This window comes from Nothoprocta perdicaria, unplaced genomic scaffold (genome assembly GCF_003342845.1).
Source record: "Nothoprocta perdicaria isolate Ctin4 unplaced genomic scaffold, notPer1 scaffold_1, whole genome shotgun sequence".
In the NCBI taxonomy this organism is placed as follows: domain Eukaryota; kingdom Metazoa; phylum Chordata; class Aves; order Tinamiformes; family Tinamidae; genus Nothoprocta; species Nothoprocta perdicaria.
Window position 1 is genome coordinate 9052282 of NW_020454093.1, and position 27691 is coordinate 9079972.

The window sequence follows — 27691 nt, forward strand, 5'->3', positions numbered from 1 at the left end:
GGAGAAAGTAGAACAGTACAACAGCTCAATTAAGGAAAAGAGTTTTAGTGCATTTTGCTCATTTTAGCCAACATGCTACATTGCCCTTGTTGTGTACAAAGTGAATCTGAGGATTTCCATTGTAAGAAAGAAACGACTTGGCAAGCAAAACACTGTGTCAACTGCCCCTTTTTTCCTCATAGACTTGGACATTTTAAGACAGAAGCTTTGCAAGACATTACACAATTCTTTTTGTTTTTATTATTAAATGAGAAAGTCTGATTTGTTACATTGTCACATTGCTAGTCAGAAATGCTGCAGTGATGAAGAAAGTCAATGCTGGGTCAACCCAAGTCCTCATTCTACAACATTCGTTTACAAAGAAATTATAGTAATGTTCAACACACCCAACAACACTCCTTGCTTTCTTCAGAGAGAAGTCCCATCATTCTTTCTCTAATGGGGTATGTTATTACATAAATTAGATTTTTTTGGACAATAAACCCCCAAATATTTGTGAGATCAAAAGGAGCTTCTACAGATGTTAGAGAAATCTTCACACGTCATCATCATCTGATGTATCGCTGCTGCTTGTCTCAGAATCCTCAATTTCCAGAGCAGGTTTGAAAGTGCTGTTTTTCCAGGGGCTAAATTTAAAGTCACAGATGAGGCCGTTTTTCAAGATGCCATTTTTCCGAAGGCCATTTTTTTGTAACTGAAATAAAACAAATATGTGTGTTTAGAGAAACAGCTAAGTACAACCATTAAGTTCCATTTTTTCTGTATCTTTACCTGTGAGCTATAGTAAGTCTACAGCACTACCATGTAGACATGTCTACACAAAGTATATACACTCGAGTGCCTTAACTTCTGGATCCGCTACCTGGATCCAAGAACCTCCAACTGTGCTGCTAGGCTCTTGCAGCAAAAAAGTGCATTATCCTCTTCTGCTTCCTCAGATTCCTTGCCCCAGTGACCACTCCTACGTGGTCTCTCCCGCGATGCAGCTCCCCTTTTTTCTAGCCTGCTGCACACTTTGCTTCAAAGTGGGGCTGTGTCTGAGAAGATAAAGGGGCCCAGGAAGGAAGGAGGGGTATCCCATTCTCCATCTACCTGATGGAGCTGGAAAGATGACGAGGGAAGAGAAAGGAAACAATTGGTACCAAAAAAAAAAAAAAAAAAAAAAACCCCACACCACACCACCCACAATCCTGAAACAACAATCTCGGTCAAGTGGTATGTAATCATGAAAATTACTGGAGGTCCCCCACAGGACAGGTATTAAGGACATTCATGTACAAGTTCATAACAGAACATTAGTTTAGCATCACCTGTTCACTAATGACTTTGAATTCCCTCATCTCATCCTCTGTCAGTGGAGCACATGTTTCATCATTTTCACTGTCTTCCTGCCAGCCCATCTCCTTTAACAACCTTTAAAAGAAAAAGAACAATATTAAGGAATTTGCTCTATGTATTTTTCAAGTCTTGTTTAGGTAGATTCATAAACATCTGTAATAAGTAAATTGCGCAGTCCATAATTACTACTTTTTAAATAAGGAGCTCTTATACAGAGGCACACATCTTCAAGTTTTTAAACATAACAGAGGCTGCTGACCTTGTTTTGCCCCTACACACTTGACTTCAAAATTACAAAATTTCAACGGTTTAACAACAGAACATACTCGTATTTTCAAGCATATATCCACACCATCACTTGCACGTATCAAGTATGACATTTCCTGCCACTAGGCTTGGAATACAAAATGCAGCCCGCCCTCTCTACCAATCCTCTAAATGCAAGACTGCAAAAGTTCTGGGGTCAAGAGGCAGATCTTTCCTAATTGTGAGAACTCCAAGATGTGGCTGTTGGTAGCCTAAGCAGCTACAATGCTGGCTTTCCACATCCTCTTTCAACCAAATGGCTGCTGCCAGGAAAGATTTCTTGGCATTTGCTCAAGTATCAGCCTAAGGGCAGGTGCTGATATTTCAGCACAGACAATCTACATTTAGGAGCGAGTTCTGGGATGAGGGAAGGAGAAATGGACAGATTGCTCTGATGCCTAGAGGTTTCTAAAATTCACACCAGAACCAATATAGAAAGCCTAGGGCTGAAGTACACTGAAAAGTTAAAAACAGATTAACTGAAAATTGAGGTCCCATTTGGCACTTCATTTAGCCAGATACCAACAAGAAAAGTCTTTCAGTATAATCCAGCCCAGAATAAATTCCAACAGGTGTCACTGGGCAGACCTGCAGGTAACCCGTGACGGAACTAACAGCTGATAAAGGCAAAATAAAAGTCTGGACTTGGAGGGAAGGAGGAAAATGGCACTACACAGCTTGTAAAAGAGGAGTTAAAGACAAAATGTTTACAGAAAAAATGAAGAACAGTGGACACAAACACAGGAAGATGGATAAATAATCCACAGGTTTTTTTTTAAATAAGAAAATGTGCATTTTATATGTATGTACAAAAGACTGTTAGATTCAGTTCAATGCTAGTTACATTTTTCAAAACAGTAATTTGACTTTTAAAGTTTTACTGCAAGCAAGCTACAACTTTGATACTACTATATACAACACTGTAAAGTGTTATATAGCTTCTCTTAATATAAATAAAGCTTAGGTAGCTAAATAAGCTTCAAGCAATATCATCCTAGGCTAGCCTTCTAGAAATGCTTAAGAGAATGTGAACCACATTAAAAAAATAGATCCAAGATTAGCTGAAGTTGACACCAATGGGTAAATACACAGTCACTGCAAGCAGCAACTCCCCTAGCAGAAGCAGAGCCCCAGACATGCTTTCACAAGGTGTGCCAGTAGGTTTATTAGGTGTGCAAAGTCATCCAAAAATTAAGCTGGTGACCTCAAGCTAAGAGTCATCAGAAAAGAGGCTCAACACAACACGTTTATGCACATGCAGAGGTTACAGCTGAAGGACTGGTACAATACAGAGACACTCTAGGTCTCCAGAATATCACAAGAAAAAAAGCTTGCCCGGAAAGTCAGTTCAAGTGACCAACTAGATTTGACTCCTATCTTCTAGTCCGATATTGCTGCTAATAACTTACAGCAGTGAAGGATTTTCTTTGCCAGTGGAGGAAAATAAGGAAAATAGACCTGAGCAGGATGCCTTTCACTTCTCAAACTTGCATGGGAAAAAGGATCTCTTGATCATGAGCTCGCTTTGCAGCTGTGACAAAAGGAAGAGTTCTCTAGTCCTATGTGCACATAGGATCTATCAGTAGAAAGGATGTTGCATTTCTTCAGTTACTAGGAAGAATAGGAATTAAAACAGACCCCTGAACAAGTTCACCTACAAGGCTTTTACAGCTGCGACTTCCCAGCAGCACCAATGTAGCTATTACAATTTCTTTTGTGAGAAACTAGAAATGTTTCAAACCTTTTCCGAATTTATTTCTTCTTTATTGTCTTGTGATACTTTTGATACAGTGCACTGAACTCAGCTATATAAAAGTATTAATTTCTTTATTTTAACAATGAGGAAAAACTGAGTGTGTTGCATAAGACACTAACGTGATCATTTACAGCACATTAAATGACAGGAATTACGTGCATTGTTTTTCAGTTTTTGGATGCAGTTTCTGAGATGGTAAAAATTTAAGACAAGCTCACTTACCATATGGGAACATTTTTTATGTAAGAGTACATACCTGTGTTCTGCCTCAAGTGAGCTTGAAAGAACATCTGCCTGAGGGAAAGTTGAAGATCGAATGATCTGTTGAGATGTAATCGAATCATTTCCATTCTCTTGTGGAATTTCACTTTCAAAGTTTCGGTTTATATCTCTCTCATGATGAGGACTGTTGCTGTTATGCAAGTTAAAGGAGTCATCATCCTGTCAAAAATAATTACATAATTCCATTTACAAATAATATCTGCAAATGCTGAAATGCAGTCACTCAATTTTATTTAAATCACTTTTAAATGGAGAAATACTATGCTACTTCAAGAAATAATTTTGTTCATGCTTCAGGAGTTTGCAATATCTAGATAGAAAACAATGTGTATTATGTCACTAATCAAAAAGCAGAAAGCAGTAACTCCATGTTCTGGTTCAAACTGTCTTTCTACACAGTTTGTTTCAAACTTAGCTCAATATCCAAACTTACTTGTCTTTCATATTTTAAGAAATAGTAAGTTATCTACTGTAATTACTAGCAAAGTTTCTAATTAAATATCAGAACTGTGCATGTCAGGAACGGTTTGAAAGCAAGAGAATTAAGTTAATGTCACTTAAGAGGCAGGCTGCAGTTACCACCCCACAATCAGCAAATTCACCACATTTAAGGATGAATTAAGATGAATTTAAGGAGATCTGATGTTGCTCTTCAAATCCACCTAACATCTTCCTACCCCTCTCAGAGCACTTCTCAGGTTGTTGTATAGTAAAGAAACTACATACTTCATCTAGCTAAGAACTAGGAAGAGAGTGCATTTAGAAACTCATGAAGTTGATTCTGATATTAGAAGTTCTAAAATCCTCTCTTGACAGTTTTTTTTTTTGATTGAACTCATGCAACAGTTTGCAAGTCTTATTCTCTAACCAACCAAGTAGCCCTAGGCATTTTACCAACTGTAAACCAAACAAGAGTAGGATTATTTCGCTAATAGCCTTTGGAAAACAAAACCCATACACGTGGTGTGTAAAATCACTATCCACTGCAGAGGGCAGCTGCTCAATCAGCCAGTTCCTGCACTTGTGAGAAATGGTACTTCAGAGTCCAGGACCGAGATGATCATCATCATCATCATCATCATAATTCCACTTCTGTTTACCATGTTATCTGCTTGCAGGAATTTTAGAATGATGAGCAAGAACTTAAGAACAAATATCCTGATAAACACACATTCAGCTATTTTAACTGCAAACCTAGAGAATATGTTATTCAGATAAATATTCTATAATATTCATAGAAACAATAACAATTTTAGTATATTAGGGCAAAGTAACTTATCGAAATAATAATTTAGCTGCTGATCATGATTTGCCTTGTTATTTTAGAGATGAAGTCTGCTATGGCAGGCTTTAAAGTATCTCCCTATCCACTCAGCTGCACACTATGCCTTCACTTTTTAAAAATCAACTTGGAAGTAGGACAACTATTACATGATTTGTTAACCTTTAACCTCTTCTCACCTCCCTGAATGCAACAGTAGGGAACAATATGCACGGAACTAACAGCAAATACTGCTGACAACACCCTGCCACAATTGAAAATGCTTCTTCCTCTGCTATGCACAGTTATTTAAAAAAAAAATAATAGAAATAATTTAAAAAAAAAATAATTCTGAAAAGCAGATCACTAAATGCCATTGGTATAAGCATCATGAAGATATTAAGCATTTAGGACTGTTTGAGGACCAGAATCTCCCCAAAAGTTCATGTATTATTTTGCCAAATTCTGAAGTTCAAGATAGCACCTTCCAAAATATCATTTTAGACTTAAAACTGACATTTTTCTCATTAGACAGAAGCAGGGCCAGAAGCTTCCCTTCCCATTATAAGGAACGCACTCTGGTAACACTTCTTTCATGTCACCAAATCACAATAATCCTTCCCCTAAAACTTTTTTTTTTTTTTGGCCTTTTGTGCCTTTTCATCCTCCAAATCACTTATTTCCAATAAGCACAGGCTTGCAACAGTTTCACCCTGACTAGACACGACCAGAGTGCATGTGGCTTTGTGGCTGGCACTGAAACGGGCTCTTGCTGGCACACTGTGCCCTCAGACATCACCTAAGGAGAGCACAAGCAGCGCCTGCGGCACCAGCCGACAAGGGGTAGCGCACACAGGGCAGGCGGAATCACACGGAGCAGCCCTCGCAGCTCTCAGGAAGCAAAAGGGCAGGTCTTTTATAGATGCACGAATCAAACTACTGCTCCTACAAGCAGATTACGAGATCATCTGGCTAAACACTCCAATTAGAGTTCTGCTTCTCAGACTGCTTCCTATCTAAGGCCTCGAAACACATTATTTCAATCAATTCACAGAGTCACAGAAGGGCTGAGGTTGAAAGGGGTCTTTAGACATGATCTACTCCAGCACAGCACTGGAGAAACAAATAATTGGGATATTTTTTTGCAATTCATTAAAAGGTTATCACAGAATAGTTAAGGTTGGAAGGGACCTCTAGAGATCCTATAGTCCAACCCCCTGCTCCAGCAGGGACACCCAGAGCACGTGGCACAGGGTGGCATCCAGGCAGGTTTTGAAGACCTTCAGAGAAGGAGACTCCCCAACCTCCCTGGGCAGCCTGTGCCAGGGCTCTGTCACTCTCACAGTGAAGAAGCTCTTCCTCACATGCAGATGGAACTTCCCCAAGATACAGCATCCTAACAAGAGAAAATGAATGGCTTAACTGCAACATACGTTTCTTCAATGAGCTTTTTTTCTTGGCACAGCATATCTGCAATTTATGTTCAGTCTGAAATCTGTCACTGCTGTATCTATAGCAGTTATAAATCAAACTACCTTCTCCTGCTCAGCATGATTCTCATCTTCATGTTCTTCTTCCACTCTGTCTCGTTTCAATGCTTTCAAAAATTCACTCTTCTTATCAGTTCGCATTCTTGTTAATTTTGTTAAACGAGGCTGACCAACTTTGTCAACAGGGGATGAAGAATTTGACCGATTACACTAAGGAAGAGCCAATAAAAGGAAGAAAAAAAAGAATATTAGAAGATTATCCTTTATAAAGCTTTGAAAAAGCCTTTAGAGTACCCGTTGTTTCACATTTCATGTACATTCACATTCAAAACCAGAGGGAACATATTTTTATTTCAGTATATACAGGTCTTTTGTACAATATTTATGAATTTTTGGAGACACAGACTTATAGAACACTGCTAATAAAAAGCAGACTTCCACAAACATACCATGTATTAGCAGTTTAAGTCTATGAAGTTGAACTTCCTAATGCACCATTTCTACTGCATATCAAGCCTACAAAGCAAACTGAGTCAAGCACTCAAAGGGCACAGACATCCCTTTCCTACCTCAGTCAAGTAACCAAGCTAAATAATGGACAGATTCAAAAAAAAAAAAAAAAAAAAAAAAAAAGTTTTAGAAAACTTGTTTTACCTCTTTCACTGAATTCTGTGATACATTAAATGCCTTGGCAGTTGATTTGAAAGCACTGAAATTGCCAATACCATATGAAGTTTCATGAGGAAATGGATTCCCAAGTTTATTTTCTTTTGTTTGGTTTTTCCACTGTGTCGGCTAAACAGGAGATTAAATAAAAGCAGAAAGACTCGTTAACTACATCAGAATAATTTTCAAGAACCTTCAGAAAAATGATCAAACAGAATGAATTCTACAGTTGTTATTTTAGTGCAAATACCTTCCTTTTGTGGAAAAGACAGACTGTTTATAAGCAATTCACTCAAATACTGCTCACACCTTCACACTAGTTAAATATAAAAACAATCAAGACCCTGATATTTGATGCACTAAGAAGAGAAATATAGAGCAAAATATCTTTGGGGCACAAAAAAAATCATGAAGGAAATAGGATAAACTGAAAATGTCGCCATAAAAAAAAAAAAAAAAAGCTAAATGTCAGTACTAGATTGATTAATATCACTTATATCAATATAGTTATCCACCAGGTATTTACCCTTCTGTTAAAAATATAAGACATAAGGCACTGCTACTCCTTAAGTTAGGGATTCCATCTCACACTCACCTGGACAACTCCTGCATACCTCAAAAAAAGGTAATGAAGAAATCAAGAGACACCAAAATAAATCACAATTTAAAAAGAAAAAGTGTTTCCAGACACTCTGGGGGGATGCTACAATTCCAATATGCAAGACTTGAAATCATAATACTCTAGGTATACCACACACCAGTTGAAATGAGCACATTCAGATTAGATTATGATTTTTTCAGCATGCTTTTCATGGCACCAGTCTCCAAAACTCACCTTTGCAGGCGGAGTGACTGGTTTAGGCACTAAGCCTTTATAAACACTCGTGCCAGTTCCATTCTTGACTGACTGTGAATGAAGACCTCCTACTACAGGGAATCCAGATATCTGCAGTTCTTTAGTGCTCCCCTTTTTAATGACCAGCATTCTTGGAGATCTAGATTTAGGATTCAAAGGATATTCTGGAGAGAGAAAGGGGAGGAGGGAAGAGAAGAAAAAAATATATTTGTGTTAATAAAAGTAATTACACATTTTTAGGTTTCAAGTTCATAGGGTATGAGGCAGCCATGCAGTACAGAGCAAAGAGGAACTCAGTTCAGCACTAGCTTCACGAGTAACACATGTAAAGCAGGGTTAGTTGAAGCTCTGCTTCACTTTCTACAATCATCATTTGTAACATTATTCGACTTGTCAAGGTAGAATTTTAGCTTTTGGAAAATAAAGTCATTCTTCAGTCAGAAAGCTATGAATTATTTGTTTGCAAAGCTGTGAATTGTTAATAATTATCTTCAAATGGTTTATTACTGTATTTCAGGTTATTACTAAAGAGTAATTTTATATATTGATTAAAAACTCAGAGTCAAATGTTGCACATGAAGCTCTATAAACATGTATTACTCTAGACAATGGCAAAAACAGCTTTTTCTCTCTGTATGCCTCATCTGAGCCTAACTTTTGAAGCTCACCCTATTATTTCCATGTTCAAGACAGAAACAGTCATTAGAAAAAGGGTCGATCACCACACCCATAAAGCAACTGATATTTAGTGTAAAAAACACATATAGACCTAAATTTCTCAAAGAGTGAAAATATATATATATATCTCAACACTGACTACATGGCTGAAGACATTTGCTTCTGAAGAGCTTAAATCCACGCAAGGCAGCCTGTTCTCTCCAGCCCTCCCAGGTTCCTTTGCAAGTTCTTCAGAACACTGAACTTCTCTTACATGAAGCCTTCAGATGGCTATTTTATCAGTAGTTTAGCTAACACACAGTCAGCTTATTTCATTTCTGGAGGAGAATTCTCAATGTGTTTAAAGACAGACATGTACTACTTCTAGGAGAACCACACCACTTGCACTTGCACCTAAAGACCCATAGAAAGTGTCAAATAGAAGTAGCACCTCTTTTATGAAAAGGCAGTTACTTCTGGCAACATCGAGGTTTCCTCCAACTCAAATCATACTACTATAATATCGGAAAAATCCCCCCAAACTGTTTCAAGTTAAAAAATGAAAAAATTGTTTTTTTATACAAAGTCAATACTCACCCCATACACCTGCAGCTAAAGATTTATTCTGGTTTGGTTCTCTCTCATATTCAGGATTCAGTGATGGCTGAAAGGAAGATTGAACATTTTTAATAATGAAATTTAATAGTAAGTCTTAAAATTTGGAATCAGTGAAATAAAGAATCACAACAACATTGAAGCATACCCTTTGCTAACAAAGATTTTTAAATAGGGACAGGCTGGACATGTCTCCCCATGTCTGTTACTTTACTGGAGAAGAACAAAGTATCTCAGGCTGTATTCAATACAGTCACATGAACTGTGCAGAGAAAGCAAAAAACAGCGACATGTAGTTCTTGAAAAAGGAAGTTTGCTCTTGCTTTTCTTATAATTCTATGTTAAAGCTTAGACCTCAAATAGCATGTGGCAGGTCAGTACCTCAGATTTCCATTAATGAAGTTGTGTAGAATACACACACATGCCATAGTAAATGGCAGTAAAATACTATGAAATAAGGTTAGAATCCAACTGTCGTTTTACTTAAACACTTGAACTTCATTTAAACTCCCTGGTGACAGTAACAAAATACAGTAATAACTGGAGATAACAAGAGAAAACTTAGTGGACAGATGACTAACACCCTCTTACCTACGGAAAGGGTAATCCCTTATAAGATGATCTGTAACTGCTGAAATCTCATCAAGTAGCTTGCAATGGACAAAACGGCACTTGCAGAAACAGTGAAAGCTTGTTTATTATAATTACAATTAACTTACAAAATCCTCAGCCTCAAATTGTTTGGGTTCTCCCTTGTCTTCCTTCTTCCCAGCTTCATTTTCATGTACATTATTTTCATGCAGTCCTTGGCTTTTTCCACAGTGGAAGTTGCTGGTACGAGCACGGGTGCCTCCGCCATGATATCCCCCACGATGGTTTACGTTCTCCGTACCATTTCTGCCTTGTGAACGCCAACCATTTTTCTCTTTTCTCCCAAAATGCCCTTAGATTTTTAAATGTGAAAGAAACGTAATTACAAACAATTTTGAAAGAATATTCTATTTCTGTAGAATCATAAAAGGAGTTAGGCGATCAGCTCTATATTCTGGGATGTGATTAGCTTAGTTTACATTAACATAAGCAGGAGGCAGAATCTCACAGGACAGTGACAGAGATGGAAGACATTAGCCTGAAGTCAAGACTAGTCAAATCTCTTTTCTGAGTGCTCATTTATGTCACTGTGTAGAAAACTAATTCCATATTGTTATTCTTGGTAAAGACAAATAGACCAATAGTTATTTTACTCCAGTAAAGTCAGTTAGTCATCATATCCTGTCCCAGAAAAAATGTCTTGCCCTATCTCAGTTCTACCACAGAATAAGGCAACCAGCATAGGATAACTACTATCTTCAATTTTTCTCCTAACTGAACTGATACAAAGCAGCATGGTAAATATATGTAAGATGTCTCATGAAAAATAAATCATACCTCCATTATGCCTTCCAATACTAGGATCAAACCCGTCTGAGGAGTTGTGTCTTCTGCGATTTGCTTCATAACGGCTCTCTGTCCATGAAAAATTTTCAGAATGTTTCTCAAAGTTCAGCGATGACTGGAAAGGAGCAGGAGGAGTAGACTGAGATATCTAATTATTAGCAAAAGTGAGTTATCAGAGCTGATATGCACATTATTCATGGTATATACAAACCATTTTAAAAAGGACTTGGAATGTCAGCCTATACAGTAGCTCTCAAACATATATTCATTGTCAGTATCTGCCATGCTAGTAGAAACTACATGATACTCTTCACGACAATGAAGAGTTGTGTCACAAAGAAGGAGGAACATGAGGTAGAAGTCCCAAGAATTTTGGTTTGGCAGCAAAAGAGCAGTAATTCACATCACATTAGATGTTAAATAAATGCAGAGGTAAGAAAGTACCTAAGAACCCAATTTTGATGGCAAGGAGAAATATAGGATCTTGATTTGTGCAGTCAGACTACACACGACCTGCACAGAAAGCCTGGAGAGGCTACCACTAGACACCTAAAAGTCCAGTTAATAAGCCTTGTCATTACAATTTAGTAAGAAAAAAACTGTAACTAATATGAAATATAAAGACCTATGGAAACTTAATTATATTAATATACCCTGAATTATCAGATAAGTAGGCATGAGAAATTTTGAAGTAAAAACTATTTCATTTCAGTAGGAAGTACTTATCAACTAAAACCTTGAGTTGAGAGTACCACTCAAAAAGTCAAAACACATCTTTGCTAAAACTCATTCCTCAGCGAATTAAACCTAGAAAAAGTCTTACAACAGCTGCCTTTCCTATTATTTCTGTCTGGCTTAACTATTTTAATACTATAGTGTATTTAGTAACAGAGAAAAAGAAATAGTCTATTTCTTACTACCACAGCTCAAGAATTGAAGAACAAGTTCTCATCCCACAAGAGTAATGCTTAGTCTTGCTTTTGGAAGCATCAAAAGGACACATCATCTTCTGTGCCTAAGAGGACAATCTGTCCCCCAGGCCTCACCATCACACAACCCACTTGCTCTTTTAAAACCAACCCACTGGGGATGAAGCAAGAGCCCCTTCTCCCCAGAACCAAACCTCTTGAGCACATATACGTCCACTGTGCTGCATGTGACCAAGAGATCCCAGCACTTCCAGATGCCATATTAGCTCTAAACGCACAGATAAACAGCTGGGTCAAAAGGCACAAAGTCAGAGTAGCAGATCTTCAGGAAGCATCTGCTCTACTGCATGATTTAGATGCTGCCCGAAGCCCTTTCCCTATCCAGATCTGAAGAACACTCAGCAGCAGAAATTAAAAAAAATGAGAGAAAGAGAGCGCACGCGCGCGTAAAACGGCTTATTCACATAATCCTTGGGATCATACTGCCCATGATCCATGAGGTGCCAGTTCTTATTCTTACACATTCTGAGTTGAGGAAAAAGTGAAATATTCTATTCTGACAGCAGCATGTCTAAGATAAAGCTAGGAAGTCAGTATGCCTCCTGTCTTGATTCAGACCTCACATGATCATGAAATGCCGTCCCTGTTAAGCTTTAGTGGTTACCTTTCGTATATACTCCTGGAGAAAGAAACAGAGACATCCACTCTGCTATATCTAAGTAAAATGCACTTCTAAAGACTTTAGATTATGTCTGAAGAATAAAACAAACAAAGACACACACACACATATCACTCTGCTTCAGGCTTGATGTGGAGATGTCATTTTCTGATTCCAATCCTCAAACACAAAGACAAATGAAAGAGCAGAAGAGCAGTACAGTTGAAAACATATAATGAAGAAAAAAACAAAAGTAAATAGACAAAATGGTCCTGGCTTCAAAGCAGCAATGATTTCTCCTCAAATTTAAGCTGAATAGCTAAAGGAAAAGCTTTAAAAATCACTTGTAATTTAGAGAGGGAGGAAACAAACATTAAGAAAAAAATAACCTAAAGTCTAAGGAAATAAGGAGAAAGACTGAGCATCACTGAGGTGGCAATAAAAGGACATTAGACAAAAAAGTAGGGATAAGCACAACCTGTGGGACTCTCAAGCTTCCCGATGGCAGAGGGAACTACCCATCATTAACATACTGGGAGTTTTAAGCTGACACATTTCTTTCATCTTAAATGTTTGTCAAAAGCAATCTACACAAAATTTAGTTTTAGAGACCTTGTCATCTTGCAAAGGACATCTCAAAAGGCCACATCAACAAGGTTTGAAATCCATATAGCGTAAACGCAAGCACCACATTAGCAGTGGTACTAGTAAACTTAAATTAACAGCACCGACAGCTCTTCAGCTTGGGGTTGATGCTGGTCTGACTTAATTAAGCTGACTGCTATTTTGTTGTTTGCCTGCAACCAAGCGGGCACTTCACCTGGACACTACTCGTGCTGTTTGTCACACAGCTCACAAATGCTCCTAGGCATCATCTAGAGGCGATGATGGAGATTCTGTACAACCTTCACGACTATCAAGACAAACCTTGACAACATGGCTGAAAATAACCATGAATGACACAAGTTTGAAATGGAAAGCTTACAGGTGCATTCCTAAAATTATTAGCTATTAAATATTAACATAGCTAACTTAGAATCACAGCACTGGTCAACGAGCCTAAAAAAAGAGCTCAAGTCAGATAGTAAGACTATCTTAAAAAAAAAAAAGAAGTGGCACAAAGTTTTCTTATCTTTTTATTCAAGATACAAGTACACAACAGATGACATCTATGCTCTATGAAAATCCCCTCAGGAAAGGGGAATTCAACACCTACTACCTAAAATTCAAGCTCAAGTAGTCCAAAAAAGTGTAAAATATAAAGAGCATTTTCATATTGTAAAAAGTCAACTCGAGACAGACAACCTTTTATTATCTCTAGAGTTTTGAACAGTGGACTATTTCCTTGACAAATGCAGAAAATAAATATAAAAACAAAATAACAAAAAAAACCCCCACACACAACACACAAAAATCAATTGATAGAATAGTTAAATTAATGAATCTTTTCAATTCAATTAAAAATCAATGAATACTTTCAATTCATTTAAAAAACATACTAAGTAAACTCTGAATAGGCTAGCAAAATTTAAGCAAGCTTCACATTTGTTGATTAAATATGAAAGCTTAGAAGACAGCTCTATGTTGATTTACATATTGAGGCAATCTTGTAAGGCCTCTGAAATCTAACTTTTTTTTTTTAACTGAACTTTTAAAAAACATTTTCACAAGATTTAATTGACAGGATTTTTTATATATAGTGTTTGAGTTGTGCATGACATAATGAGTCTCAATTAAGATGTGCGCGAAGACTGTGCAGTTTGCATTTTCCCCACATGATGGGGGTATCAGTCTATCAGGCTTTTTGTGGAAAAGATGGCAGTAAACTTTGCAATCAACAGGAATGCTACTGGTTATTTTTAGATGTTGAGACTTAAATTCAGTTAGTCAGGAAAAAGAAAAGATTTTCTAGCACACAAAGTCTTATTGCTTAACATCAAGGAGTAGGACACCCTTGCAAAAAGCGTGAGTACTCTGGCCTGTTTATCATCTTCTCATACATGTTTTACAGGAATGTTTTCAGAGAAGTTCCCACTGCCTACACTGCTCATTATTTGCTCCTGTTTCCACCTGCAGAGCTGCAATATGGTATTGATGTAAAAACTACACTTGAACTAAAGCTACCCAGCAGTGAGCTCTCCTGTGTAAGTAATATGTGGATGATATTAAAAAACAAATATACACAGCACTTATTCCTAATAGGAAGTCAGTAGCAGTTAGGTGGATTTCAGTCAAGCTGTTATCCTGTTATCTCTATCAATCACACTAAGAAAGCTCATTTACAATCCTGATCTCCTGGTAGCTGGTTCTGCTGATATCAGTCTTTTTACCCATGCAATGGAAAGTTTCAGGTATCCAGGATTGAAGGTAATTAAATGCCCCAAAATGCAATATCTAAAAGGTCCTTTCCTAGGGAAAAAAAAAATGCAGGACAGAACTCAGTTTCTCTTCTCATGTTTGAGGGATGTTGATACCATAGGCTCATTTCAGCTCAACTCTGCACAGAACATGAATACCTTCCCCTCTTCAATCTACCCTTCATCTCAGTCCTCCTCTGCTCTTCCCACATCTAAACAATGCAGCAGCAGAGAGAAATAATAAAAGGTCTGTTCTAGGAACTAATGGGGCACAGGGAGACCCTTTCAAAGGGCCCACATTTCTGAGGAATGACTGAAGGAACCTTATGCAAACCAAACAGACACTTGGAGTGGTTAAAGTCCAAATATGCTGTATACCACAGAAAGCTAATCAGCAGAGAGCAGGTGAAGCAACAAAACAGCTCAATTCCACACAAGTGCAAGATGATGCACAAAAAACATTATGGAGAAAGCACCCGTGAAACCTACTTTTAAGTTTTTGAAAAAGATAAATCCCTGAAGGCAAAGATACACTGCATGATCCACAACAGATGCTCACAATTTAGGAAGTGACAAAACATAAAAAAAAAACAAACAACAAAACACATCGCCCACACATCAATCCATCCCTGGAACAGATTCAATACTTATGGGGTAGAATACGTTTTGATTCTGCTGTACTGACATTTTAAGTGTACAGGTAAATTTATTCCAGCAAATTCTTGAAATAGGTGGAGAAAGACTGTTTCCTAAATCTAATCCTTAATCTAAGATCTGACACCATCTTATCCTAAACTCTGATTCAGTCAAAATATTAAATTAGAAAAAAAGAGATCACAAGAACTGAAATCAAATAGAATAAAAATCAGACACTAGTTACCACCTAGAAATAGGTAGGCCTAATGTTCCCAGGAAGACAACTGACAGCTAAAGACTAAGCAAAGAGACAGATTAGTGCAGAAGAAGGAAGAATAATATGATGATCCTACTCAACTTTAAAAACCATACACATATAAGCACATATATATAATGTACACACGCTTAAAAAAAGCTGTAAGGACACAATTTTGACTCTGCATTTAACAACAGCACAAACATAAATATGTCCGTAAGGATGATTTTGCATAGGTGTAAAGGACAAGAGTTACATAAATGCATTCAAATAAGCCAACACCATTCTCAGAGCTACAAACCATTGTGGATGCATTCAAAAGCATTTGTAATGAAGACAGGTTTCTTAATAGTGAAATAAAAAGAAACAACTAATTCGAAATACCCAGTGGTGCCTCTGCTCCTGCATTCACCTAAGGTTTCTTTCTTTTTTTTTTTTTTTTTTTTTTAAAGAAACATAGGAGCATAAATCAAAGAACCAGAAACTAAGGAACATTTAAATGAGGCAGATATCTTCAAGCCTTCACAGAACACTTATGAATCCTAATGATTCAGGATCATGCTTTCTCTTCCCAGGCTAACTGTGTAAGGTGAGGTGAATAAGGCACCATAGAAACAGCCAGAAAGAGGATACAAAACTATCCGAAAGCACCGCACCCCTGAAGTACTTACAAACATCCCAAGAGCAACTGAAGACCCATTTCAGAAAGTCTATTTCAATTTTTTTTTTTTTAAGCATTCAGATGACAGAACAAAGAATACTTTTCTATAACAGGCATAGGACACTAAAGAGTAGAATCAAAATTCGGAACATCAAACACGTACCTCTTATTTCTTAGTAGAAAAACAAAGCAATTCAGCTTAAACCACTGATGACAGCTAAGGTCCAACTACTTAAAGCACCACAGCAGGATTTACTATATGTCATCTGTTATCACTCTTCACATATTCATAAAAAGATTTATATTTTCCCTATGATTTCGGCTTTAGCACTTAAAATTCTTTAATAAGACTCAAAAGAAAGAAAAAAATAAAACAATTTGTATTCAAAAGAATAGCAAAGAACATACCTTTGTTGATGAAGGTGGAGTAGGAAAATTAAGCCAGGCTGGAGCAAAGTCATGCTGCGCCATTTAGGTCCAGTCTCTCCGAATCAGTGAAACAAGGCTTTAGCACCTCATGGCAAGTCCCTGCAATTGGAGAGAGGGAGGAAAACAAACAAACAAAAAAATAGTATATATCAGATGTTTATCTTACAAGATTACGACACTCATGGTGTTTCAATCATCGTTTCCCTTCTGTTTTCTAGCACTATTTGCCAAACAAATCTACTTTTGAATCTAGCAGTCTCATCTGTCATTATGGGTGAACAGTTGCTCTTTCAAAAACGAAGTATTACACTAATTAAATATTTTGCAGGCGCTGAAAACAATCACACCATTCATCTAATTTATAAAAGCAAAGTCAAGAAAAAAAAAAAGGAAAGTATCTTGTGTTGAGATCAGATCAGAAAGCATTGGCAAAATTAGCTTGTCAAGTATTTTCTGGTCCGGGCTGCTTTGCCCACTACTATGTGGATATGGAAACAATTTTGTTTTGTAGAACACCTCTCCCTTCAGAAACACGGGACAAGACTGTCCTACTTTCAATTAAAATTTCACTTTAACTATATGAATAGAATGAGGGCTAAAGCATCCATATGAGCATTTATGAAATCTGCTTTAATTTACCGGACAGCCTGGGAAGAAGTCAGGTGTCTGTGAGCTAGTCTTCTCTCACACATACACTAAACAGATCAGCTGCATACAAACAAATGTTAAATGATAATGAACAGCAGTTTCCAAAAGATGCACAACAAAGAGATTTGGTAAAATGGCACCTCGGTAACACAATCTGGAGTCACAGCAATAACTGAAATAAAAACAGTGCACCAAGTATGCGGAGCCAACATCAAAAAAGATTTTTCTTTTCACGGCTTGATTGCTAGGGTTCTATTATAAGTTTCACTTCATCTGAAAAGAATTTGGGAAAATACAACTTATTTCATTTGCTTAAAGTAGAGGCAGAACGTGAGGAAAATGTAGTAGAGAACAATTATATGAATTGGAAGGAAAAACACCTAGAGTCAACTCAAAGGTTGACCTAAGGAAAAAACTATTAACAGCTCATAGTCATCCTATTAAATGAAGAAATGAAACCAAAAATGTAACGTAATATAGTCAGCCTTCTATAACATACGTGTGCGAGTGTGTGTTCATGTGAGAAAGCATCACAGAATATGAATTCTATTTAGAATAACAATCCTAAAATTCAGAGCTTTACTGAATACAATAAGGAATTGTTTTAGTGATCAAGGACAGGAATAGTACTTAGCTTGCTTCATCTCACTAAAAGAGGACCTAAGAGGTATTTAAACACTTGCTATGAATATCTGCTAAATTCCACTGAGAAATGAGACATCTGTTAATTCAAAATATCAGAAGAATCACATGATAATGGTCACAACGGATTGAAGATAGAAATGTAGCAATTTTAAATATGTGAAGAATAAGATTATCCAACACTAACACAAATGTTTGAATCTTTCCTGATTGTTATTATGCTTCAAAGTCAGAAACTAATTGTAATTAAACAACTTACCTTATAATACAATGCATGTACACAAAAATAATATTGTTAAAATGAATCCACCTTTTCCCATGTCAGTGTAGCTTGATAAAAATTAAAATCTAACAGTTTTTATCTCCTCCTCTCCCCACTGAACTATGCTCCTGTAAGCGAACAAAACATTTAGCCCTCATCACTGCAATCAATATATAAATTGATTTTTTTTTTTCCTCCTGCCATGGAGCAGACAAAAGGCAAGAAAAAAAAAAAAATCTCTGCATTGATGAGACTGTACAGATTAATTTACAACAAATTGCTTCCTCAGGCCTCATCTCACATTACAATTTTTACTATCCACTAATACTTGGAAAATTACGCAACAGCTGAAGGGACGAACACTTCAGTTGTGCTTACAAAGCTCAGCTGGAAGCCAAGAGTCTCCATGTGATTAACACAAAGCAGGCATGAAGCACAGATAAAGGAGCACATGTTGAATCAACTGCCTGAAAGTGTTATGTAATACATCTTAGCTGTAACAAATATACATATTCATTTTGTAGTAAAATGGGAAGTCTCTTGCAGCAAAAATAAAACCTTCCCCCCTCATGTTCACAAGAAAAAAAGGTATTTGTCCTAAATTAGAGGCATAAATATGTCCATTTACAGATTACCCCTTCCCTCCTGAAGGATTTTACGAAACAGACTGGAAAAAAAAAAAAATACAGGGCAGCAGTTTCTAGCCACTCACAAAGTGTTAAGAACGTTGCTGGCAAAGCACAGTGTAGAATCCACGCAAACATCTGTTAGTCCTGCTTGCATCTCTGCACAGCACATTAAAAATCAGAATACAACGCCAACACACACCCGACTCATTTACACACAGGGTTACTGGATAGTTACTATCGGCATCAGGAGGATTTATTAACTCATTTAGTAATGAACCAAGAAGTAGTTATACTAGTAAAAGCCACGGAGTAAAAATATAAGGCAGAGTTACACCTAGAAAGGTCTGCTCCTGCCCCAGACATCTTGAAGAAAATGGAAATAATAAGACAAAGCCTTAAAGCAAAAACAACAAAACACAACAAAAAGGAAACAACAACAAATCAGTTACTGAAACCAGCCTACCATCACATACTAGAAATTCATATAACGCTTCCTGTGCTGCATCTGCCAACACAGTCAAGCAACAGCACTTTTCCTTATAAAGATCTCCAAACCACTTTTATTGTCAATATTTTAAGGTTATAGATACCTTGAACTGGCTACACAAAGATAAATTTAATTGATCAGTGTTACCCTAGCATTCCTTCTAGCACCAGAAATCTTCTCTCTGAATTTGCAGACTAACATCCTTGCAGCTGAACAACACTCATGAGGAAATGGAAAAGTGACTCTCAAAAAATCCCTCTCAATGAAATCCGCACTGCCCGCCTACATGGATAACATATCAGCACGCTGTGGATGGGAAAGCCCAGAGGGAATGAGGAGCGAGAATTAGGATATTCCAGGATATCACAGAGGCACAGAATTGACGAAGTAGCAGTAATCCAAACCTTCTGAATTTTAGTTCTGTTTTATATAAAGAGGCCAAATAAAAAAGTGTACCCGATCATTCAACAACAGAATGTTGAAACAGTTGTGGCATATAATAGAATTTGGATTGATATTTAACTGTTTCAAGTTGTTGATGTTTTAATTTTGTTTTTTATTGGTTTAAGAAGCTCTAAAAATGCAATACTAAATGCATTTTCTTTTTATATTTAACTATAAACACAATCACAATTTTAGGATACATTAAAATCAAGTTTTAAAACATGTAATGCTACCCTTTATTTTCTAGCGCAGATTAGAGTAGAGATGTCTCGGTTGAAAACACATCTCTTCAGTCTATCAAGGACAGAGCTGTCAACATTTAGCATCTCCTTGTAAAGAAACATTGCTGCCCTACAACATCACTACGACACTGTCTACTGTTGTGTCAATAGTTGTGACTGTTCAGTCAATGGCATTAACAGGGACAGTGTCTCCCTGCTTCATGTTCATAAAACTGTAAATGGTAAAGCATTTTTTACTGCTTGCGTGTTCTAGATTTGGAAAGTATCTTTTGAAAAATTAACACAGGTTGCCCAGAGAGGTTGTGGAGTCTCCTTCTCTGGCAATACTTGAAACTCACCTGGACAAAATCCTGTGCTACCTGCTCTAGATGATGCTGACTGAACAGAGAGTTGGACTAGATTATCTCCAAAGGTCCCTGCCAACCTCAGCCATCCTGTGAAGATATAACACTTAAAGATGCTCTGAAAAGCTAACTGATGTTTAATTAGAATATCAAATAACTTAATGATGAAAAGTTCTTTAGTAGTTCACCTCTTGCTGTACTACCTTAAAAAGCAGGTGCTTCAGTTTTAAACATTGAATTCCTTAGGGTAAGCCAGCCAATCTACATGCAAGCAGTTATAATCAGATGTACAATGTTTATTCTCACCCTACATATAAAAATATAAAATTTCATAGTAGTCAAATATATAGCACTGTAATTATTATTAAATAAATTAGCAGCTCCTATGCTTAAACCTTTCCCATCGACATAAATCTGGCATCAACAATTACACTGCTGCAACTGCATTTAAATCACAGCCCAAAAGCGTTCTGAATCGTAAGAGAAAAGGCGGATTCTCCCCTTCAGGTAACTTGTCACACCTGATTGTGGCCCCCAAAATAGCTCTCTAGATACCACCACTTCCAGTGTCTGTGCCACTTCAAAACAGTTGCAAAGGACTGAAAGACAATTGCTTTTCTTGAAATTCCTTCAAAGAGCACAGAACTCCTATGGAGACTATTCCCTAAGCAACGCCGTCTTCTGCTGTCATAAGAACTTGAAGAAACATCTCTACAAACATTTTTCTGACAGTTATTTGAAAACGATGATTAAAAGAAAATGTGTTCAACTCGAAAGAGAAGAAAGCATATCAGAGCAGTTAAGATGACAAGGACATGAGATCAGAGACCATCCCCACCCAATTTTAAGGGCATGCTGTTTAACTTGTCTAACCAGTATTTAGCTGGCAGAGGAAGGACTGTCCCAGAGCTATTCGCAAAAGATCCAGCCTCTGTTTTTACTGTGAGGCAGGTCAAGTCTCTCAAACGTATAAAAATATTGCCCTAACTCAGGAAATTGCCTTCAATAATTAAGACAGTAATTGTTATTGTTGGTGAAAATACACTGATTCATCATTTGTGTGAATTATGAGAATTTGAAAAAGTTTTGATTTTCTCATGATGTCACTAGGAGGAAGACAGGTAAAACTGATGGCATTACTGATGTAAGGAAAAAGTCAGTATAATAAGAAAACTGCAAAAACATAAAAATATCTAATTTTAATTTACTAAAAGATCATATGCTTTTGATCATGTCAGAAAATTACTTAAATTAATTCCACTTAAACAGAGCTGATTAAAGTAATACTAAAATCGTATTAAAAACCCTGACAGCTGAAACAAGCCCACTAAAAACTAGAGAACAGGAAACACAGTTCCGTGTTTTCATCAGGGATACTTTTCACACACTGTGGATAACCTGAAAAAAATATTACCAGAAAAGTTTTTGTAAAAAAATCTGAGATTGTTAGAATAGAAAGTCTAAGCAACAAAACCAAAAAGCATAAAAAGTCGAAACAAAAATAAAAACCTATAAACTCACAAACTTCAAGTATTCTTACCTATTTAAATGGAGTAGTAAACTTACTAACAGGAAAAAAAAAGTCCTTAAGAAGCTACAAGACATGAATTCCCAAAACTGCATCTTAAAGTAATACATGAATTCAAATTTCTCGATGCTCCCTAAAGACCAGTTCAAAACTTTAGCTTCCTGATCTGCACAGAGAAATTCAGGAGCAGCACAGAGAGAGTAAAGGCACACAGTTATTTGCACATGGGTTCAGTCTTCAGAAAATCCAGAATCCCACGTTCACGGGCCCTGTGATCTCTCACCTATGCTGGGAGCACCTCACTATTACCATAAGCAGGGCATAACGCAGAGCGTGCATGGGAATGCAACTCCACCCTCAGCTGCAAGCTCATTTGATAATCCACCCTCATCTGTCATCTAATTCTCAGCATAATATTTGTAAATGAGGCAAAAAAAGGTCGGAAGCCATCAGCATATCTTGCATTACACTCCACAACATACTACAGTACAGTTACGATGCACTAAATGAAGACTATGAAGTTATATATATGGCTCAAGTTCCTTTAGTCTTGCTGCTGTTCTGCTTCCTGCACAGCAAACACTTCCAGACTCCTTAGTCAGGAAAATAAACAAGGCACATATGAAATATCAAATGGGCCCACTAACCAAGTCCATATAACATTACAGGAAAAAATACTATCTACAAGAGGGGAAAGAAGAGAAAATTTTCTAGAAATTCTCTGGAACAGGGAGAGAACACTGACTATCAAAGATAATATCAAACTGGCTGCACCACATTTCAGGACAACTGAAGAGAATGCTCCCTGTCAAGGTCAGAAGTTCTCAGGAAAAATATCTGTGCAAAATTCTCACTAAAACAGAGCAACTCCTGAATAACCAAGCTGCAGATCTTAGAGCCCTCCCATCTTGGTCTAGCTTCAAAAAGTTGCCTCACCTGATCTTCCACTAGCCAGTATGAGTAGGCAAAGTCACGCTTTCAATAAGTAGGCAAAGATAAGGCATGCTCCAGGCCCACACCATGATGTGACACACCCTCTCTTCTTTATTAACTGAAATGCTTGTTATGTTTTTAATTAAATGGAAAAATAACGTACTTCTGCAAGTTTTTCTTTCTGTTGCAGAACACTTTCTCTTAAATGTCAAATTTATTTTGTCATGTGCCCTTCCCTATTCTCAGAAGTCAAGAACAGCACTCACTGAAAGAAAAGTTTGTTTTAAGCAATACATCTGGTCTATGTCCTGGTACATTTCAATTTTTATTCCCTTTTGAAGACACTGCTTATTGGAGACCTTACTTGCTCCATCATTCATTTAGTTTAAGAAGATAAATAGGCTGATCTCAAGTTATCTTGCTGTCCAAGCACAAACTTAAGCAGTTTTTCAAACTTAAAACCTTGTTTCTACTCAAAGATTTCTGCAAAAGCATGACTATTTGAGCTGAATATTACTTCCCTCATCTTTTTTCCATGTAAATACACAGCCATACCCCTAACAACAGAATAAACTTAAATCTCTACAGTTAACCTATGATTTGAGAGCAACATATAGGTGCCTCCCTCGTTACACAACGTACAAGAGAGTTTACAGCCATCAGCAAGTAAGAGGCCATTCTCATCTCTAAATGAAATGGAGCTGGATCTTTAAACATTCTCTTCTACAGGTTCAACAACTTATTTTAATAAGTTTCTAACAGTCCAATCAACTGTTAAAAGTCCTTTCTTCTGCAACTGTAGACCCAATACCCATCCAGAAATGTTTTAACACAAATTTTGGCACTGGACAATGAGATACGGGGAAAAAAATAGTTTTCCCCCCCCATCTCATCTACAAACAAATATGAAAACAAAGATAACTTGTGCAAACCACCAGAGGCAAGAGGACGTACTCTATCTGAACACCTTCTGCAGTCACACATCATGCTGAGGAATGAATATATGAAGTCAAACTACATTAGTCCATTTTTCAATCTTAACCATTGTGTTCTCTAGTGTTTAAGGGTTCTCAGCCCTCAAATCTAACTTAATGGTCAAAAGCAGAAATAAGCTTCCCACCCAGCAGAGGTGGGAACTTGCTGAGGTATTTGAGGTACATTCAGGTACTGAATGACTCAACAGAAGAGCATCACCTTTGTCATCTTAAGGATTTTGCTGTATCAGTAAAACAGCCAGTCTGTTGACATTATTCCAGTACAAAAGCCATGTTTACAACCATGCTTAAAGTATAAGTTCTCTGGAGCAAAGAGAGACGTTATCTTCATACTTGTATGCAAATCACTTAGCAAACTGTCAGCACTGCGTGCTGCACCTAAAGAAAGTATTAAAATGGACCAGCATGATAGGCATTTTCTCCTCAAGGGGCCTCAGTCAACACGAATTTTGTTCAATCACACCTGAAGGCCAAATAAATATATGTATACACATAAGAGTTCCAATTCTGAATTGAAACACTAGTAAAAGAGGAGGGAAAAGGAGAAAACAAACAACACACACACAAAACAAGAACAAAAAACATGACTTTCCTATCAGTAGCCAGAAACATAAAAATGAAAGAGTTAATTTAAAGGCAAACATTTCAACACATGGAGAAACAAGAGTCCCTGTTAAGAAAAGATCCTAAACAGTAAGAGCTCTACAGCTCCCTGATCTCAATGAAAATCCCTTGTCAGGGGGTGCTTCTCATACCCCTGAAGGTTATTAGCTCAGACAAAGAGAGAATTCACTTTTCTAGGAGTTGAGTCACTCTTAACACTTGATGGGCAAGCAAGAGAAAGTTTAATGAGACAGTCACTTTCACTTGCTGTTTTCATTTACCAAATTATTTGAAGCAAAATACAAACTACTCCAAGAGGGGGAAGGTAATATTCCTCTCGTGGTTTACTTCCTCAACATGTGACTCAGTTCAGCCCATCTAAGCAATCACTTCCCAGTCCCAGGCTCTTACTGGGACCTACCCAATGTTGGGTCTTCCTGCAGAAACAGACTCCTAGTTATGCTCCCAGAGGCCTCATGTTTTCAAAAGGCAAAATTAAAACAGCAGTTAAAACACAAAAATATTTGAAAAAAATACGAAAACATATTTGAAAAGAAACCAAAACATTGTAGTTAAATCAGCTCTTTGATATTAACAAGACAATTCACAACAGAATTATTTCAGTAATCCTAAAAAGATGCATTTAAATCAATATTTTAGATATCTTTTTAGGATTACTCTTTTACTCTTTTACTTGTGGTCATGCACGTTAGAGGAAAAAAACCCACAACAGTAAGTCCAAGATCCTTTTTCTCATGCTTACAACTACTTTTCTACTAGGATTTAAATACACAACAGCTTCCCAAACATTTTGCAGTGTTCTTAAAAGAGACCTACTTTTTTTTATTGCTCAGCATTACTGATAACGCAGTATTTACTGCAGAAGCTCTGAAAAATGCCTTAAGTGGCTACTATACGGTCACGTTTACCAGACATTCAGTCTACAGCCTAACCAGCAATGCTTTAAATACTTAAACTTTTACAAATAATGGTGGAGGGGTGAAGAATTCAATAAAATTACCACTGACTTTTGAATTAAGTTGTTCTGTCCATCTTAGTTTTCTCTGAGGAAGTAGCAATTCAGCTGAAAGCAAACCTGCAGAGAAATTGTTGTAAATGCAGTTACTTCAGTACTTAAATTACATCCATCTTCAAAAACGTTCCCTCAGTTGGAACAAAAGTTGCAGCACAAATAGCAGTACTTTTAATAACAACACGTAAAATTGTTTACTTAACCAGTCTGCTGGTACTTGGACTCTTCCAAATATTTGTTTTATTCCATTTAAACTATGCTGCACTTTTAAACTAGGTTCATATTCATTCTCACTATGGCATAGGAAATTACCCTGAAAACAGCCTTAAAATATCACACCATTAAAAAAAGTTTTTATAGGCAGTAAACAAGTTTCTGGTAATGAACATTTAACCTCCACAAGTGTAGGAGGAAAGAGGAAAAAAAAATGTCAGGCTAAATTACAAGATCTTCATGCAGAAATACATCTAATGCAAATACTTAGACGCCCAAGTCACGAAGTCCTGTTTAAGAAGAACAGATCATTCCTGATATACAGTATCAGCATCGAAAAAAATACTTTACTTAAAAAAAATTACATTAAAATACATTAAAAATACACTAAGGGATTCAGTCTAGATGTGGGTATTTTCTAATTCCTTCTCTGCATCCCCAAAATAATGCTCCTACTTATGCATGGTTTTTTTCAGTAACGCATGCACACTTCCATCTCTTAAAGGTATTTTTTAAACCCTGCGAATAAGAGCTAGATTCTGCTAGCTCATTTCAAAGTTCTCAAAAATGCAGCACCATTTTTTTCACTCTTCTACTGACAAAATATTTACTCAAGTGAGAATTGACTTAGGAACTCTGCAATACTTACCTAATCCAAGAGGACTGCACAAGGGGTTAGTTCTCTGTGATTTATACTTTTCCAGTTTGTTTTCCTTGAGATAATATCCCAAGTTCTTGCTGATACTACATTCGTAGCTGTTTGACATAGGTTGCACCTCACAGAATCAGCTACCCATCCCTCCTGCTTAGAGATCCTGCAAAGCTATTTCCAAGATTTGCCAAGTCTCTGACTTGAGCTTTGTTCTTTTTCTCTCACAGCCTTTTCTCTTCTTTATTCCATGTACGTATCACTGGAAGAAGCATCAGCTCCAGGTGAAATAAAAACTCTTCTTACGCCACAGAGAGTAAAGCTGAAAATCCAAATTTCACATCTGAACTGAGGAACATTTCCCAGCTTCAGATAATAGAGGCATCTGTCAACAACAGCTATCTGGATACCACCATATTGCTTATTGGCAACAACATTTTTCAACAAAAATATTAAATAAAATATAAAAGAAAAAGTGATAGATAATTTTCTATTAGACTCTTCATTTAGAAAGTAGGTTTCATTGCAAAATGAAAAAAGGCTATGTCAGAAAATCTAAAAAATAAAATATGAGTAAAAATATCTGCCATGAAACTTTTCAACAATGTCTATCCAGTGACTCAGGCTGCTTTTCACCTAGAGCCAGGTAACAAAACTAGTTATGCCTATGACTCAAGCAAAACTGGCTTGGGAAAAAAAAAAAAAAAGCAGCTAAAAGCAAAGAGAGCACTTTATTTTGACAGTAGAATTATCCAGAACTTGATAAATTTAGCCACGTATCCATGTCATCTGGACCAGCGTCCAAGGGCAAGCTGTTCTGTGCTTCTTTTCTTGAGAAAGCTCAAGCCTTCACAGTTTCCAATTCACTGCCTGGCCGCCTCCTGGCTGCTTCAGAAGCGTTTTCAGGCAGAAGCGCCAATCCCAGCTCAGTGTCCGATACTTCTCCTCTTTCCAAGGAGGCAACAACGGCTGCAGGTTAGTTTTCACCTTCCCCCTCGCTGTCAGCTGAGGCACTAGGCTCCAGAGGGCTCTCTGTAATCCAAATCGCCTATGGGGAGCGAAACAAAACAAACACACAAAGAGCACCATCAGTTTTCCCTCCGGAAGCCGCAGGGGCACACGACAAGGGCGCAGGGCCGAGCCTTACCGGGGGCACGCGGGCCCCGGGGCAGGCGGCGCTCGAAGCTGCCTCGGCGGCGGGGCAGGGCAGGAGCGAGGGCAGCGGCCGGGGCACGGCGGGCGCGGAACACGCTCTCCGTCCTTCCGCAAACAGGCGGCTCTTCCGACTTCTGGAAAAGCAGAAACAAAACAGAAAGGAAGCCGCTTGCGTGGCTTTTTTTTTTTTTTTTTTTTTTTAAGGAGAAGATAATAACAACAATAATAATAGTAAACCAGCTGCGGAAGGCACCAAAAGAGGCAGCCGCCGGCGCGGATGCAGAGCGCGCAGCG

The 27691-nt window shown here is 37.4% G+C and overlaps 1 protein-coding gene across 1 annotated transcript; it reads right to left on the reverse strand.

Moving 5' to 3' along the window:
- Positions 1–247: 247 nt before the first annotated feature.
- On the reverse strand, positions 248–27491 carry GPBP1 (GC-rich promoter binding protein 1). Its single transcript, XM_026037240.1, has 13 exons — positions 27390–27491; positions 26243–27290; positions 25376–25443; positions 16570–16689; positions 10656–10779; positions 9947–10170; positions 9210–9276; positions 7935–8119; positions 7088–7228; positions 6479–6643; positions 3657–3841; positions 1311–1413; positions 248–694 (listed from the first exon to the last, which is right to left on the reverse strand). Exons 4-13 carry the CDS (start codon positions 16630–16632, stop codon positions 536–538), a joined length of 1416 nt encoding a protein of 471 aa, XP_025893025.1. The 5' UTR covers positions 16633–16689; positions 25376–25443; positions 26243–27290; positions 27390–27491; the 3' UTR covers positions 248–535.
- Positions 27492–27691: the final 200 nt, after the last annotated feature.